The sequence below is a fragment of the Ricinus communis genome, chromosome 10 (genome assembly GCF_019578655.1).
Source record: "Ricinus communis isolate WT05 ecotype wild-type chromosome 10, ASM1957865v1, whole genome shotgun sequence".
NCBI classification, from domain to species: Eukaryota; Viridiplantae; Streptophyta; class Magnoliopsida; order Malpighiales; family Euphorbiaceae; genus Ricinus; species Ricinus communis.
In genome coordinates this window covers 19,569,634-19,587,777 of record NC_063265.1, presented here as the reverse complement: position 1 = coordinate 19,587,777, position 18,144 = coordinate 19,569,634, and the positions used below count along the sequence as shown (strand labels likewise).

The following is an 18,144-nucleotide window of genomic DNA, read 5'->3' as shown; positions in this document are numbered from 1 at the left end:
GCTATCGAATTCTAATAGACCAAATTCAGATGATTATAAAATAAATTTAAAATAATTTAATTTAAAATTTTAATATTCATCTCAAATTTGGTTTAATTTTAAATTTGACTTTTTAAATATATGTTATCCGAATCTAATTATATAAATATATTAAAGTTGACTCGAAAATGGTATATTAAAAATATTAATAATTAATATTAAAAATATCAATATTCTTCATTTCTTCTCCTTTTTATTCCCAATGCCATATAAATTTGGACTTTTGATATAAAAACAAAGATAAATTTATTCTACCACTAAACTATTTAAATATTTTACATAATTTTATTTAAAAATTATATAATTTGTTTACAAGTAAAAATTAAATATTATTTATTAATATAAATTACATATAATTATAGAAAATATTATTTTTATATTCTTATATATTCATATTATTAATTTATGATTATATAATACTACTTCGATATTCATCATACTCATAAATAATTTTTACTAATAATTTATCTTTTAATTAAATAATTTTTCTATTTTTTGATTTTTTAATAAAATAAAAAATGTCATCAATTAAAAATATTAGCTATTAAGTATTAAGATAATAATATTTTATTCATATAGTACTAAGATGTAAGAAAATATTTTAAAATCCTTTACTATTGAAGTAAATCATATATTTACTTTTGTACTTATTCTATTATATATATATATATATATATATATATATATATATATATATATATATATATATATTTACGATTACTGCTTGTATTACATTCTATTTATGAAGTTGAAATAATTTCATGAAATAATATCATATATATTATATAATATTTATATATATAGTAAGATTTGAATTTTTTATTTTATTTTTAAGTTGTAACTAATTAAGTTCACTTGTTATTTTAAGTGTCTAAAGCAAATATCGATATATGATATAGCTTAGTTTTTATTATAATATCAAAATTTAAAATTTGTACACATAAAATTTTAATTCTAGGAATTCATATATGAATTTAAGAAATCTTTTACTAATAAATAAAAAGAATAAGTATTCTAAAATAAATAAAAAGAAAAATTGAAAACTACGCAGTCTTTGGGCTGTGCCCATTTTTATTACGCAATTACAAAACCCATTTTTATTCTGTCAAGCCTCCAACCTCTGACCTCTCAAGCCCTAATTCTTCAACCTCGCAGCAGCTTTTTTTTTTTTTTTTTTTTCTTTTAAACTCAATAGCAGTAGTATCAGTCTTCTTCAACATCGTAGCAGTCTGTTTTTTTTTTTTGGGACCTCAATAGCAGTCGCCTCCTCTTCCTCTGGATACTTCTTACTAAGGTACGTGGGTGGCTGTGATTTTATTTATTTTTCCTTACCAATTTCTCAAGCAATAATACTTAACTTATATTACTCTATACACTGTTATTTTCTTACACTGTTTGATAATTGCTGTTTTGAATCTCATGCCTTTTTCACTTGCGATTTCGCTTTTCAAATACTATCTTGCTGATCATAGCCCTATCCCAAAGGTAATTGGTGAGAGCTGATGTGGTAATTGGTGATTGCCAACTTCAATTTTGTTTCTGCTTCTTTTTGTTTGTATACATTCTGTAAAAATGTCTATACTGTTTGTTAAATTTATTTTTCATTAGATTTAGGTAATTGTCCCCTCGCATTCATGTAAATCAAAGCCAGTTTTAGGGAGGTTAGATTACTGAGTTTGGCCTAATAGATATATCTCTAATTGATGGCGCAGTTGCAGCCTGTATTAGCTTATGATGATTGTGGTGCATAGTTCAAAAGAGTTGAAAATGACAGTTGAGTTTCTTGTTTTCTTTTGTTCATCTGTCTTTCCAGAAACTATTTTTTTATCAATTTTATGGCTGGTTTAACATCCTTGGTCACTGTTTTTTCAATTGATTTTCTGGCCTTGCTCATTCTATATGAGTTATCATTTTTTAATACTCGTACAATTATTATTTTTTTAATATTTTTTTAATATAAATTCTTAAATAAGAAATAACTTAAGAATTATAAAGAATATCTTATCCGGTAAATATCTATTTATATATATATTTAGAAATTGATTAATGGTTAGAGAATTATATGAGTATTAAAAAAGTGCACTAAGTTTCTAGAAAGATATATATTAATTAGTATTAAAAAGTTTGTAATTTTACATTCAACTATTTAATTATTTTAAATTATTTTTCTCACCCTATCATTATAAGAATTATTCTAAAATTTTTAATTTCTTGTAATTATAAATTTAATCTAATTTCTATAAAAAATTTCTATGATTTTACTCTCAATCATTTAATTACTTCCACTTTTTTCTCTTTTTTCATAAGAATTATTTAAAAAAATTAATATATTTTTAATTTAGTTTTAATATATATATAAAAAATTTATTCCAATTTTACAATTGGTCGTCCGAATTAAATTTTGATTCAATTAGACTTTTCAACTTTACGTGTTATTATTTTTAATCTTTTCACTAACAGTAGTAATAAAAAAATTAATATTTTTCGTAATAACATTACATATAATAGGTAAAATACATAATTGAGCTATTAAACTTATCTTATTTTGTAATTGGCCTCTTAAACTCAACTTTTATTTAATTGAGCATATAAACTTCATGAATTGTTATATTTAAACCTTTCATAGACGGAAATTAAGCATTTTATATTAACCTCTTGCGAAAAGTATGTTTCATTAGTTTTAATGTATTGTTTATTGTATATTAAAATTATTTTATTAAATAAAATAAAAATATGTTTCCAATAGACTAAAATGAACCATTGTAATCTTTCGGCTTTTCTACTATTAAGTACTCCTTTTATTCTCATAGGCTATATCTGCACCAGTAATCATAGTAAGGAAATGTTTAACAAATATTAAAAAACGACAAGTTTTATTTAAGAATTAAAACTCATTATTTTATTTTTTTTACATATTTTATAAATATATATTATTTTATTTGAAGTTACACATTTTTTAGACGGCGTAAAACACACGCGCATAACATCTATGATTGAAGGAGTTAAAAATAACAATTCATAAAGCTGAAAAGTCCAATTAAATCAAAGTTGAGTTCAAAAGGTCAATTACAAAAATGAGACAAGTTTAGGAGGGTCATTTATGTATTTAGCCATTATTTTATATTTTAAATATAATATTATTTTATTCAAACTTACAGATTTTTAGACAGCGTAAAACATACACGCATAAAATCTACGATTGAAGGGATTAAATAACAATTTGTAAAATAGAGAGGTCCAATTGAATTAGAGTTGCATTCTTGAGTCAATTGTAAAAATGAGACAATTTCAAAATTCCAGTTATATAATTATCTATATTTTATTCGTATAAAATAGCTTCTGTCCAAGGTACAAACACTAGACATTATGTTATTATAATCAATTTATTGATAATTATTTTTATTTATATATTCTATTCTATTTTTTAAATATAAGTGAGAAAATCAAAAAGAAAATTTACTCGAGTTGAAATATTTTTATATTGAAAAGGTTCAAAATTTAAAATTCGATTTAAACATAATTGAACTTAATCCATTTCAAGAAAAATAATAAAAAATTAATTAAACTTAAAAGTTTTTAGAATTATATATTTTAGAATACGGCTTACCAAACTATTTAAATAGAATGAGCTTGAGCTTTAATTGATGACGCCAAATCTGTTTTAGAGTATTTTTCATATAGATTATGAATAATTTATAAATTTGCTTGACTTGATTCTTTTTGTGTCTTAAAACTTCATGTAAAGTACACTAAACTTATATTTTAATTTATGAATAAATATAAAAGTAGTAAGTTGGAAGTTTTGTTATAAAAATAATTGATAATATATTAAATTAATATTTTATTTTTAATAATTATATAAAATTTTCCAATAATGATTCAATTTATCGTCTAATCATATAAGATTTTCTTTTAGTTTATCTTTAAATAATTTTAAATAACTAAAGTCATAAAAATATTTTAAAGATTCCTTTTGAACTTATTAAATTATTTATTAGAGTCATTTTATAAAATATTTTTCTTAAAAAAATTAATTTTTAAATATAAAATAAATAGTTAGTTTGAGTTTTTATTTTTAGAAAGATAAATTTATTATTTATTTTAATTTTAATAATATATATATATATATATGTTATTAATTAATATTTAAAAATTTAAAAAGAAAGGAAAAGAACTAAACCATAAATATTTATAAAAAATATAATATAAAGTATAAGACAAACAAAAATTTCACTTTTTATTTAAATATTAGTTGTTTCTTCCAAAGATTTAAATATTACTTCAAATGTTGTTTATCCTTGGCAAGTGATCGGGTTTTAAGAGAAAACGACTCCGTTTTGACAACAAGCGGTCATTACAATTCCAAACGGCTAAAGCCTAAAATAAAACCCTATGCTTTGATTAGCAGGTGCAATCAGAGACCATGGCGTGCAATTCCTCAAGTTGCAACTCCAATTGTTACAAAAACGACGACGAACAACAGCAACACTCGCCGCCGCCGTCACCACCACGAATAACAACTCAACGTTCAAGCAATAACGGACACTATAGCCTATGCATAAAGTGCAAAGCCAACCAGCCCATTTCTACTACTAGTAGTAGCAGTGTTGATGAAATGCGTTTCTGTGCAGATTGCTTTAGAAGCAACATATATGGAAAGTTTAGAGTTGCAGTTACTTCTCATGCAATGATTACACCTTCCGATAATGTCCTTGTCGCTTTCTCCGGCGGCCCTTCCTCCAGGTTTATCTCTCTCTCTCTCTCTCTCTCTCTCTCTCTCTCTCTCTCTCAATTGTTCAATTCAATTGAATTCTATTTACTCGAGAATTCAATTTCTTCCAACTTTTAAAATATAAAAAGAAGGCATTTTGAAAGAAACTCTAATTTTGTGAATCAAGAATCGTACTGTCTTAGCAACACTGCTTCAAATTGTTTCAGGGTGGCTCTACAGTTTGTACACGACATGCAACTAAGAGCGCAGAAGAATTTTGATGCGAGTAAGGACAGATCACTGCCGGTGTTTGGTGTTGGAGTTGCATTTATTGACGAGAGAGCTGTTTATCAACTTCCTTCTGAGAAACTCGATGATGCTATCAGAGAAATGAACTTGGTTGTCTCAAGTTTGGCACCACCCACAAAGCGGTTACATATTGTTCCAATTGAAAATGTCTATTCTCCGGATTCAATTGATGGGAAGGACAGGTTGATGGAGTTACTAAATCATGTTAATGATGCTACTGGGAAAGAAGATCTTTTACTGCATCTGCGAATGTTGGCCTTGCAAAAGGTTTGGTAGCCTATAAATTTTCGTTTTCACTTGCAAGTGCAGAAGAAAGAGAACAAGAATAAACTCATTTACTGTTTTTTTTTTCTTTGGTTTGTTTCGTAGGTTGCTTCTGAAAATGGATACAACAGACTTGTTTTAGGATCATGCACATCAAGGATTGCTTGCCATGTCCTTTCAGCAACAGTCAAGGTTAGCCTTTAAATGCTCTTGAAGTATAAAGCTATCTTTTTTGTGGCTAGAACAAGTGAACTAAGTAAGAGAATAATTATTCATGTTTTTATTGCATGATTGAGAGACTTATCTCTAGATTATACGGAAATGTGTCTCAACAATGTCATATAAATGCTATTGAGAGAATGATTCTTGATCTGGTAGTATCAAGGGCATTTAGCATTATATTTAAAAGTTTACCATGTTCATAAACAAATAGAGTAGTGGTGGATGGAAAAACAAGTGCATATGGATACATTATGATATTATCAACAGTTGCCCTTGATTGTGACTTTAGGAGAACTTCAAAGAAAATCAGAACTGGAGATAAAAAGATGGAAAAAGAGATGTGCTATAGTGTCTCTAAAGAGAGAGCATTTTGAGCTGATGGTTGTTCGTTTGTTGCATTATTTTGTTATCCACAATATTATTCCTCTACCATGTTCAACTCTGAAGGGAGGGAGAAGGTTCCCAAAAACATTATCAAATTATCCATCTAACTAAAGCTTCCCTTTTGCGTGATATTATCTCCAGAAAAAATAATATGCAGGGAGAAAAATGATAGTTTTGGCTAATAAGTGTTAGGGGCATAACTAGTGAAACTTTTATCTCATGATAGCCAACTGAAAAATCTAATTATAGCCAGAGAATATCATTTATTCGAAGTTCTATTTTTACTGCATTCAATTGTAAATATAATCTTGAAAATTTTTTCTCCCCAAACCGTACAACTTGAAGAATTAAAACTAATTTGCAGGAAAATACCTGAATGAAAGTACTTCAGGAAGAGCTGTATTTCATATAGAATTGATATAATTCTTTATATCATGCATGCATGTGAATATGAAATCCTGCTTTCTCATTGTAATCAGGATAGGAATTAGTTCATTCTGCTATCGCAGGCCTGCTTGTCATAAAACCTTGCCTAGTTTATTATCTTCCAGTTTATGAACTTCCCCATTCAACTTAAGTTATAATAAATTCTTTATTGACAATTTGGCTAAATAGATAGTCAGAAACAACCATTAATATCGAATTTGAGGTCAAATAAGGAAGTCTTCTTTGCCCTTCCTAATTTTTGTTACCCTTTAACAGGGCCAAGGATATTCCTTATCAGCAGATATACAGTATGTTGATTCGAGGTGGGAGGTCCCATTAGTGCTTCCACTTCGTGACTGCACTGCACAGGAGCTGAGCTTGATGTGCCGTATTGATGGGTTTGTGTTTCATACTTTCCACATATCATCACACAATAAGTTCTTTTGCTATAAAATTCCGTGTAGATTTATTATATTTTTTAATTAATAGAATATATTGCTAAATGATGGTTTTGTTCTCATCTTGGCAGGGCAGTCTAAAGACTATGGAGTTACTTAATTATCCTCTTACTGGCATCTATGGTTTGGTATCTTCATTTGTGACTCTGTTGCAGGTACAAAGTCTTATTGTCCTCATAATTTGAATTTTCTTAAAATCCTTAGCACCATTTTGGAGTATTAGTTACTAGTGACTCAGTGACCGGTAGAGTTGAGTATGCACTTTAGCTGAAGAGCATACTATTATTTGATTTGTTGAAGCAGATGTTGCCTACTTTCTTGGACAAGTTCCAAAAAAGGAAAAAGAAATTTCAGTGGGTGAGGTTACTTTCATCAGTAGTTGATTCTTATTTTAAAGGAAAAAAATAAGTCTGATCGGTTACATTATTCGAGATTCATTGCTCTCTCTTGCTTGGCATTCTATTTTGTGGTTTTTTAGTGTAAGTGCAGTACTAAAATGTTGATTTGCAATTGTTACAACTTTTGGGTTTCAGGAAGAAAATCCTTCCCGAGAGTCCACAATTGTGCGAACAGCTGGAAAGCTTACTCCATTCCATTTCAATAGGATCCCTGAAATTAATGATTGTAATGTTCCATTGGCTACTCGAAGGCGCCAGAAGAGATACAATATTAAGCCTGTAGAATCTATTTCCTCGGAATTATTCTGTCCTATCTGCAATAGCCCTCTCAACGATTCTGAAATATCGAGATTGAACAGTCCCAAAAGTTGCCAAAGTTCAAGTTTCCGTGATGCCTGTTGTTCAAGTTGCAACTTTCAGATACTTCCCAAGGACCCCTCATTAATGGAGCATTTCTATTTGTCTTTACCCCAGCATTTAGTTACTCGAGCAAAGCGTGGTAGTTCTGACAACCTGAGTTTGCTAAGGTTAGAAATTAAAATTTGTCATTAGTTCCCATTTTCCGTAACTACATTATGTGCTGGAAGCAATCAGTTAATAACTCATTGGCAGTGTGGCACACAGGCGCATGAAGTTTCAGTTCTATTTATGTGCAAAAGATCATTTTGCTTGATTGTGTTAAGTTTTTTCTGCTGGTTTTTGAAACTATGACTCTTATTTTTAAAATTCTATTTTCTCCTTTCAGGGAGCAAATTCAAGATTGCTTGCTTTCAGATGGTGAAGATTAAACTTGAATTCACTTTCTAGAATTCAGGATGTTCTCTTTTTGCTTAACATCACTTGTTACTTTGTTTGGGTTCTGTTCTCTGTTCTAAGGAGACAGCTTAGACTTCCTGAAATTGTTCCTTCTGCGAGAAAACCTCAGAGTGCTTAATTAATTTTTTTTTTTTTGTTAGATCTCTCCAATTTACTTTACTCATTGATGTAAGAAGTTCTATATATTTTCTGTGATTACATATATACACCATTCATTTTCCCAGAGACGATGGATATTCATATAGCTAATTTTATATGGCTGAAGATAGACGTTTCTTTCCCTTGCACATGCATTTTATGAGCTAATTGTTTCACTTATTTATTATTATTTTTTTTTACTTCTCTAGAATTCTCGGCATCGTTTCTGTTTTATTACTAAACATTCAATTTATATTAAATTGTAGGATTAATATAATTTATGTGTGTATAAAAGAAAATTTTCAATTCATTCGTCATAACTGCCAAGTCTAGCATGGTGCTTTATTATTTTTGGGTTTTAATCATAATATCATAATTTCCGAGTCTAACTACTAATTTTTCTTTCTTTCATTACACTTTAGTTATGCACTTTCAATTTTTTTAATATAACTAGAATTTTGATAATTATATAAGAAAAAAGATTATAAAAAGTGCACGGGACACATAAAATAAAGATTGCACAAATTAAAAGTTATTCGATGCTTCATAATCTACATCCTACTGATATGAGCCTTTGAGATTGATACAAGCATTACTGATCTGGCCCATTTACCTAAGCTGCTTCAATACTTGAGGTGGAAAAAACCTTGACCAAGTGATTAGGAGGACGCTTTGTAGAAGCAACATTTTTTCTCTCGTTTTGTGAAGAAATGGAGGTAAGAAAAGTACAAGTTGAGAACAAACCAGTGACTTTTTGTTTTGTCTGATGTGCCTGAATCCAATAGAAAAACATGTTTTTGAGTGTGCCCGGAAGCCATGTGTATCATGGACTCGACTAACCCTTGGGTCTAATACATCCCAGGGAGTGGTTTATGTGGAGAAGGGGAATTTGGATAATAATAGGACAGGGAGTTGCTAATGCAGAGGAAGGAAATCTGGATATTGATGGGGCAGTGGAAGGGAGGAAGGGTTAAAGAGGTAGAGGTGGTGGGAGTAGCAATGGCGGGAATGATGTTTGTATTTTCAGAGGCAGGGGCATGGAAAGGAGTAGGTTAGAAATGTTGGCACAAGGAGGAGAAGAGTTAGTATAGTAATCAATCTGGTGAAACTCTTTCGGATTGGCCCGGAAAGGAGAAGGAAGGCCGGATCTTTTTACCCACTTGGAAACTAATGAGGCACACTTCAGTGATGATGATTTCCAAATCCTGGGTGAATAATGAACAACCCAACTTAACTCAAAGAGTAGCCAGTGAGAAAGTGATTCTTGCAGAAAAAAGTGGTATTGATTTATGAAGGAGCATCTTAAAATGATGATGAAGAAGATGAGGTTGATAAACAGAAAGACCCTTTAATGGATTTTACTGACACCCTTTTCACTGTGTAATGTGTGTTTTTTAACATTTAACTCACAGTCTATTTAGCATTTGAGGCTTAGCTTTTAAAGTTTGAGAACCTTTTCTTTCGTTAATAAAACATTTTGCTATTTCTTCAACTTCGAAGCTGCTTTTAGAGAAAGCATTGATAATCTAATTGTTTGCAAAAGAAATTATAGAAAAAGAAAAGAGTAGAAATACAGCAGGCAGATAATTAAATTGCAGTTCAAATGCTTTAAACTGTAACCAATACTGAGTGACATCATTCTGGCCTTCAGGACTCTGGACCACAATACTGAAAATGCTACAAATAGTTGTAAGAAATGAACAAATACTGGAAGCAAAGACCCTTCAGGAAAAGAAGCAAATCTTCCTTGTAACAAATAAGAAGATGAAAGTTCCCAACAGCTTTACCAGCCGCACATGATCCTTCCTAAGAAATAAGCAAATTTCTTATCCACAGAGCTATAATATGTCGAACTCGGCTCCAAATTCTCTCAGATGAGTCCTTCTGAGATACATGCATGCGAGTGGCCATAAACCATACAGGGTGAATGAAAATTAAGAACCACATATTCAAACCAAATTCAAATAACTACAATTTGAGATTTTCTCACAGACTCAGTATGTATAAAAGCATATTTCAATTCATATTTCTGCCACATAAAACTAAGCAGAAATACCTCATACTGTACAATGCAAAAATTCGGCGATTCATTCGCTCACAAACATGGAAGAAGTACCGTTCAGGTATTGTATTTGAGGGAAACGCACACACATGCAAGCCTTATCTTATGGAAATTCACTGCAGATCAAGAGATTTTGGAAAAGAATTCCTCCAGCTGACTGTCACTTATCACCACACCATGTTTTTCAGTGAAAAGTAATTTGATCGAGTCAAGTCCTGCATTCGCTGACCCATTAGATGCCTTGATCTCATTATATTCATTCAAGTTGTGCAGAGTCCCATCTGCAAAAATACATGCAGGAAAATGAAAAGAAAATTCAAAGCATAAATGTGCAATGATGGACTTCCAAATTTTCAAATTAATTATCTTAGAAGGATCCTAGCTCAACCTCAAAAGCTAAATTAATTCATTCTGAAAGCGATATCCATATGAAGATATCTTAGTTTGTCCATATGTGTGCGGAAGTGCTTTGCCATTCTTATCATATTAAACAAAGTTCTACCACAGAATTAAAAAAAAAAATTAACAAAAAGCTCTCCAGGTTCATGCTAACTCTCTTGAGCACTAGGGCATGTTCAAACACAAGTAAATGTGAATCCTACTCTCATCTTTTTCTTTGCATGTGGAAGGTCTTTTCTGAACTATATAAACATACAATTCTCCCAGGTTCTAATTAGTTGATAGAGTCACTTCATTGAACATTTATTTATGAGATCACAGAATAAAAACACATCATAACCAAAAATTGAGATGAAAAATAGGAGAAAATTCACCCCCAGAAAAGTAGATGCATCCCAAGGAAATGCTAAAGAAGCAGACAGTCTCTGTTCTGCTTAATTGACTACCAAAGTTGAGCTTGGTTGTAGGAGAATGTATTTTCTCTATTCTAAGTACATGTCAACAAGAATAGGAAAAAAAAAAAAGACTAGCAACATCAAAGTAAATCATACTTCAACCATCTGCATCTATATAAACACAACATACAATAATCAAGGAGAATAAGGCAAACATTATTATCACTGAACAGACTTGTTAAAATGAACAGACACAGGTTTCTATATCTTTTTTTTTTCAGTTACTTGCCTTTAGCTACTATTGGTTCGTAAGCAGGAGGTTGAGCTATCCAGTTCCCAGAAGAATCTCTCATATGTCTTCTATCCGATGCAAAGTAACGGAGGAATAATGGGGCATGCACGACCCGAAAGAACCTAATACCAAAAAAAGTTCTAAATTGGATGATTTAATACTTAATTATCAGTTCTTCATATTATGAAAAGCTATTTTTCAATTTTTTTTTTTTTTTTCAAAATAAGCTTGCTCAATTTCAAGCTACGCAGCAGAAGGGCAAAAGCCATGACATGCTCACGGGTCTAGGGAAACAGAGAAATTTCTGATAAGTAAGCAGCTTTTGTATACCATCATAAACATTTGCATTTGATGCATAATCCAGGAGCAATTTGTTACAATGCTTGTGATTATGTAACAAGATGCTGATCACAGAAGCGAATTTCATAACAAGCGATTAAATTACCTCTGGTAGTCAGAAAAGAGCTTAAAATCTGGACGGATGGATTCAGATACATATAAAGCCAAAGGAGAAGGAAAGGGAAGACTCGAATCTAAATCCCATACTAAATGACCGTCTCTTTTTCTCTGTATATTGAATAAGATACATTTAGCAATGCAAAAGGAAAAAGATTAAAGAAACAAATTAAATCTAAGATTAATCAAGTAAATACGATTTCCAATAGCAATCATTATACAAAATATGTCTCACCTGAATGCAAATAACATGATAATCCCAAAGGATGACTCCATCTGCTCTCTTACTAGCTTTTTGATGCCACAAAGGAACCTATATATAAATTCAAAATTCAAGCCCAATTCTTATGACATTAAAGTAGTACAAGGTCGAATACTAAAGGAAAAATGAAGTGTACATTTCATAATAAAAGAAAACCATAGCAAAGCACAGCAGACATGCCTGCTTCTTCTCATTGGAAATGAAAGCCACAAAGAGATCAGATCCCTCAGCATCTGCCATTCCATTCTGGCACAGTTTCTTGCAGACAAAGTACACATTCTCCTCACTGTATAATTATATAAACATAACATCATCATATCAAGAAAAAGCAAGCAAAATATGTTTACCAAATTGCCCAAATATTCAGAAAAATTTACAAAGTGAGCTAAAAGTTTACCAGTAAAATGGAGTGTGATCGAATTGAGATACATCCACTTCGCTTACTTTCGTCTTCGAACTCGCCATCTTCCCTTCTAACTAATTCTCCCTAACCTACCATCACTCCAGTTATATACCCTTCTTTGAAGGAAAACGACACCGTTCTCTCTTCTCCATTTAAAAACTCCACAAACGACATCGCGTTTGTCGCATTGTCCTCCTAAGTCATCGTCATTTGTCCACTTCCAGTTAACCCTAGAGGAGAAAATAGTAATCAATGGAAGTAGAACCAGATACATCTCCGCCGTCGCAACGGCCGCGTCGTTCAATCTGCGACAACTGCGACCGCCCACTTCCAGTCTGTCTCTGCCACGTCATTCCGGTCCCACCAATCCCAACAACTACACAAATCCTAATAGTCCAACATCCACACGAGTCTCACCACAAGCTCTCCACTACACCTCTACTCACCAAATCACTCCTCCACGCCACCGCCCTCACCGCCCGCCGCCTCACCCCTAACCTCCTCCAACCCCCCTCTCCGGCCACCGCCGCCACTTTCTACCTCTTCCCTCCAACGTCTACCTCACCCGCCCTAACACTATCCGAGCTCAAAAAAACAATTACTAAAATAAAAATTACCGAAAATACCCCTGTGGTTTTAATCGCATTTGATGCCACGTGGAAGCATGCGAAAGAGATGGTAAGTGCGAGCGAGGGGTATTTGAGTAAATTTGCAACAAGGGTGTGTCTGGACGGTTTTGATGAAAATTTGGAAGGTGGGAGCATATACAAGTCAGAGCTGGTGTTGAGAAAGGAGCCGTGTGGTGGCTGCGTCAGTACGTTGGAGGCGGTGGCGCGGTGGTTAGGGGCGGTGGAGAAGAATGGGCCGGTGATCGAGGAAAGATTGATTAGGGTTTTGAGAGAGATGGTTAGATTGCAGGCCCAGTTTTTGAAGCCTATGAAGCCCAGGCCCAAGGTTTTGAAGAAAAGCAAGCAAATAATGGACAGCCGAAGCAAAGAGTGAAAGAGAATTTTACGGAGAGACTGTTTTTGTATTACAATCAATTCTATTATCTTACATTGTTTTTGGTTTAAATATTTAACAAATTATTTTATTTACAAATAATTTTTTTAATAAGCTTTCTTATATAGTGAGATATAAAACTGACAAAGGTACATCCAGGCCCCTGAACTATCTTTAGTGGGCCACTTGAGCCCTTCATATTATTTTTGTCCTTAATACAAATTTTTTCTTTTAAAAACGGTACATACTAGCCCTTCCGTTATTTTATGTCTTAACATCTGTTAGTATTCGATGAAGTCCATAAGGGGGCCGTTTAAATAAGTGGAGATAGACAATTATACCGATTTTGTGGATTAATTTGAAAATTAAAAATATATAAAAAAAGAATTAAATCTATAAATAGTTTTATTCATTTACATCGTCTTCTCTACGGAGAAAGATATAATTACATAGTAAAATTTTTTTTTTTGCCAAATACTTTTTTATTTTCTTTCCTCTCAGTTTTAACTTACTATTGAGTCGTAGATAAGTTTAATTTTTTGGTGGCATCAAATGATATTTCTTAATTAATCATTGAATACGAGGAGCATGAAGGACTTGTCAAGAACCGTGGAAAAAGTTTATGGACTTTCTTGGGAAGAATATAAGTCCATTTCCTTTGGTGCATTTGTGTTATGGTAAGGTTTTAAGCCTTAACCAATGGTATGAGATTTTTTTTTTGAAGTACAAGAAAAGATGGTGTTAGATGAAACTAAAAAAATAGAAAAGAATGAAGGATATTTATTGAAAAATTATGTGTGCATACCTATAAAAATGCTAAAATGCTCAAAATAACATGATAATAGTAAAAATAGTTTGTCCCTACACTTTCTCTCTCTACATGGAGAAGACAGTGCAGATATTTGTAACTTTTACAGTTTAAGGGCTTTTCCATTCATCCTAGTAGGGCAAAGCGTTCGAATTTCTAAACCTATTTTCTATGGCTTAAGGAAGGGCAGCAAGCACTAGTAGGGAGACTGGAGAATCTAAGAGAGACATTACTGTCGAGATTCTGACCGTATCCTCTTATTTATTTTTAGTTTTTAACTTAGTCCATAAAATGGCAATAATTGCCATCTCCACTTATTTAAATGGAGTTCCATTTATACACATCAAATATTAACAACTGTTAGACATAAAGTAGCAGAAGGGCTCGTATATGTCGTTTCAAAAGAAAATGTTCCTATTCAGAACAAAAAGGATATGAATTGCTCAAGTGGTCCAAAAAGTATGGTTCAAGGGCTTAGTTGTACATTTGGCCGATACAAAAATGAATTTAAAATTTATTTAAAATTTAATTCATAGTTGAAGAGATAAAGAAAAGAAATAAACAAATAAAAAATAGAAAAAGGGACGAGGGAGAAACAATACATTTGAATAAGCGTAAATTTTTTACGATGACAAATAATATTATAAAAAAATTAAAAATTTTAGTGAAAAGTTTATATTTAACCTTAATATATAGTCATTTTGTCACATTGGACCCTCAAGCTTTTTCGACCCAAATATGACCCTCATATTTTTTTAAAAAAAAAAGGCCATTTCAAAATGGAAAGTCAGAATTTGTCATCATAAGTTGAACTTGACTTCGCCAAGTTCTTTCCTCTCTTCAAAATGGGAAGCCAGAATTTGAACTTAAATAAAAAAGACAAAATAACAACCATTTTTATTGAAAAAAATAAGGAAGGCGATGATAAAGAATCAATTATAATTTTGTAAGGATATAATTGAATTTATTTATAAACTTCAGGGGTACTCTTTTTATTTCAGAAAACAAAAAAAGAGAGGCAATTATCCTCCTCAAGTACAACTTGACTTCGCCACTATTCTTTTTAGAGAAAATTTCACAAAACTTGATATTTTTTATTTTTATTTCTTTTTTACAGTATCGTATTTTTTTATATGTTCTTTTTTTTTTCTTTCTTTTTTACAGTATTTTTTTATTTTTTATTCCTTTTTTAATGGGTTGAGATGTTGAGGTCAAAGGATTGATGCCAAAGGTCTATTCAACGGACAAAGAATCAGAAAAATGATCAAGAAAGAAGAACATATGAGGAAAAGAATAAATAAGTGCCACTTCTAAAATATGAAAAACATCTATAACTTGTAAATTTAACAACTTTTTATATCAATATTTCCTTTTTATTACATCATGAAAAGCACCATTCTCCCCCGTAAAGAATGAAAAACAATAAAAACAAGATATTGTCTTTACTTTCTAAAAGGCTTTAGAATCAATCTTGTAGTCTCAATATAGCAACAGATTTTGCCATTCAAGAGGGTTGTCTAGGAGATTAAACAAAAGTCACACTTGACAATAAATTATTCCACTCGTGCACAATAAAATTGTTGATTTCATTTTTTTTTTATCTAATGATGCTTCAACTATCATCTACTCCAACCAAAGGAATTATCATCAATATTTAGATTTTATGGTGTTACAATGCAAATATAATAAATAATCTTTATTTTTGCATGCATGCCGTGTCATGTGTGACATTTTCTTTAAATGTTTTTAGTGGGGCATTTTACATGCATGTCATGTGTCCTTTTATTATGTCATTTGTATTAGATAATGAAATAATTTGATGTGCCATATGTTATATTGCATGCCATATATATATTATATTTGATTTTTATTATTTTTCTGTTTACGTTTGGTTTATCTTTTGCTACAAATAATATTTTTATTTCAAAATATATAAAATTTAATTTATTTTTTATTATATGCTATAATTTATCTTTAAGTATGTTATTTTTTGGTTTATTTTAACAATGATTTAATATTTTTAGTTTATTTTCACAACAAATTAGCATTTTTGTTTTATTTTCTGTCATGCTATGGTTATATAGCAATATGTTATTTTTTGTATTTTTTTTAATAACAAATCAATATTTTTATTCACGGTATTCATTTTTTGGTTTATTTTTGGTTATGTTATAGTTTACCTTCACTTATGTTGTTTTTTGGTTTTGTTTTACGATAAATCAACTTGTTTTTGTTTATTTCGAGTATGTTGATTTTTTTTTTCTTATAACAGATCAACAATATCTATAGGTTTGCTTTTTATTTTTCTTTTCAGATTTGATCTTTTGAAATCAACTCGAATTGATTAATCATCATCGAAACTCCTGTAAATATATCGAGTGCATAAATATTAATTGAAAATCAACCAAAACAAATAATTTTTTTTTTAAAAATAAAGTAACTTTATGAGATTTATAATTTTATTTTAAAGATATGAAACTGGCATTTTCTTTTATTTTTTTTGAATATAGTTGTCGATTTTGGCTTTAAAATCAATTCTTGAAATAAAGTCTTATTGATCTATTTATTTTTTATTTAACCCAATAGATTTTTGTTGATTTATGCTTTGCTTTTTAGATTTTATGCTTTGTTTCTAAAGATCAGGTCTTTTTGATATCAGTTTCAAAAATTCAGGTACTTTTAATATTACTTTTAAGAAGTGGAGTATTTTTGTAATAAATTTTGGGACACAATATTTTTGATAAAAACTACCTCATTTCCCATATTTTTGAAATTTTGCCTTCTTTTTATGCACCAAAATGAATGGATATTTGACATATAATAAAGTATCTTCCTAATGCATTACATAATGTATCATATGTTAAATATTAATTGCATTTGATATATAAAGAGCAGGCAAGTATTTTTTGAAAAGTAAATTAGGTAAAAGGATGCAAAAGATATTATTGTCTAAGCTATGGTGCAATGAACCGCACATACAAACGAATCACATGCTTTTATCTAAAAATTGATCAGAATGCAATGAGCAACCTTCACTAGGCTGGCCCGCAAAAGAGCACATCATGGTCCAAGCCGGCCCATGGGCCATCACAAGCCTCTATGATTATAGTACAAACAAGATTCAAATAACTAGTCATATGCATACTTTTTGGGGGGTTTTACAAGTATAACGGAAATGGGAAGCAAAGTTTTATTTTTACGGCTAGATTTTTCTTTTTTAACGACTTAAAATTTGAAAATATATTATTTATACAATTTTTATCGGAAGTGCATTTTAATATATTTTTGCTATCCTTTTTAATATATTTTTGCTATCTTTAAATAGCTCTTTTAGTTTTAGTTTAATTACATGTTCATGTATTTTAACTGTATATTATAATATATATTTTGAAACTCATATTTTCATGCCATCAAAACACACTAATTGCTATAAAAAAAATATGTAATATCATTTACTTCATGAATACCAATCACAAAGATAAATAATAAATTTTAGTATCTTTTAGTTATATTTTAAGTAATCTTTTCTTGATAAAGTTCTGAAAAAGATAAAAAATAAATAAAAAATAAAAATAATTTTACAATAATATAAGTTAAAATAATATTATTTCGGTATCTTGCATATATAATTTTTAGTGTTTTTTTCTGAAAAAAATTGTATAAACAATTTACAATAATACAAGTTAAGATAATAAATTTTTTGTATGTTTTAGTAACTTTTTTAATCAAATTTTAAAAAAATAAAAAAGGTACAAAATAAAAACTGATTTCATTATCCAACAAGTTAAGAATAATATTTTCTCCGTATCTTTTAGTATCTTTTTTCTGATAAAATTTTAAAAAAAAAATCATATAAATAAAAAATAAAAAAAGTCAGGAAAGATTTTGAAAATTAGTTGT

General features: G+C 30.1%; 3 protein-coding genes across 4 annotated transcripts; 2 read left to right on the top strand and 1 right to left on the bottom strand.

Annotated features, from left to right (window-relative positions):
- Window positions 1-1,160: 1,160 nt before the first annotated feature.
- LOC8260642 (cytoplasmic tRNA 2-thiolation protein 2) lies at window positions 1,161-8,252 on the top strand. Of its 2 annotated transcripts, none has more exons than XM_048380152.1 (9): window positions 1,161-1,199; window positions 1,272-1,333; window positions 4,445-4,782; window positions 4,978-5,326; window positions 5,429-5,515; window positions 6,632-6,753; window positions 6,890-6,968; window positions 7,347-7,738; window positions 7,957-8,252. In XM_048380152.1, the coding sequence occupies exons 3-9, from the start codon at window positions 4,463-4,465 to the stop codon at window positions 7,997-7,999; spliced, it is 1,392 nt and encodes a 463-aa protein (XP_048236109.1). In that variant the 5' UTR covers window positions 1,161-1,199; window positions 1,272-1,333; window positions 4,445-4,462; the 3' UTR covers window positions 8,000-8,252. The 2 variants fall into 2 exon arrangements, with proteins under 2 accessions (XP_048236109.1, XP_048236108.1); XM_048380151.1 differs by having other exon boundaries at window positions 1,181-1,199; window positions 4,448-4,782.
- A 1,497-nt stretch (window positions 8,253-9,749) lies between these two features.
- LOC8260143 (protein N-terminal glutamine amidohydrolase) lies at window positions 9,750-12,750 on the bottom strand. Its single transcript, XM_002529563.4, has 6 exons — window positions 12,429-12,750; window positions 12,212-12,317; window positions 12,005-12,082; window positions 11,759-11,880; window positions 11,311-11,435; window positions 9,750-10,508 (listed from the first exon to the last, which is right to left on the bottom strand). Exons 1-6 carry the CDS (start codon window positions 12,494-12,496, stop codon window positions 10,351-10,353), a joined length of 657 nt encoding a protein of 218 aa, XP_002529609.1. The 5' UTR covers window positions 12,497-12,750; the 3' UTR covers window positions 9,750-10,350.
- LOC8260145 (tRNA-uridine aminocarboxypropyltransferase 2) lies at window positions 12,687-13,538 on the top strand. Its single transcript, XM_002529562.4, has one exon. It carries the CDS (start codon window positions 12,687-12,689, stop codon window positions 13,434-13,436), a length of 750 nt encoding a protein of 249 aa, XP_002529608.2. The 3' UTR covers window positions 13,437-13,538.
- Window positions 13,539-18,144: the final 4,606 nt, after the last annotated feature.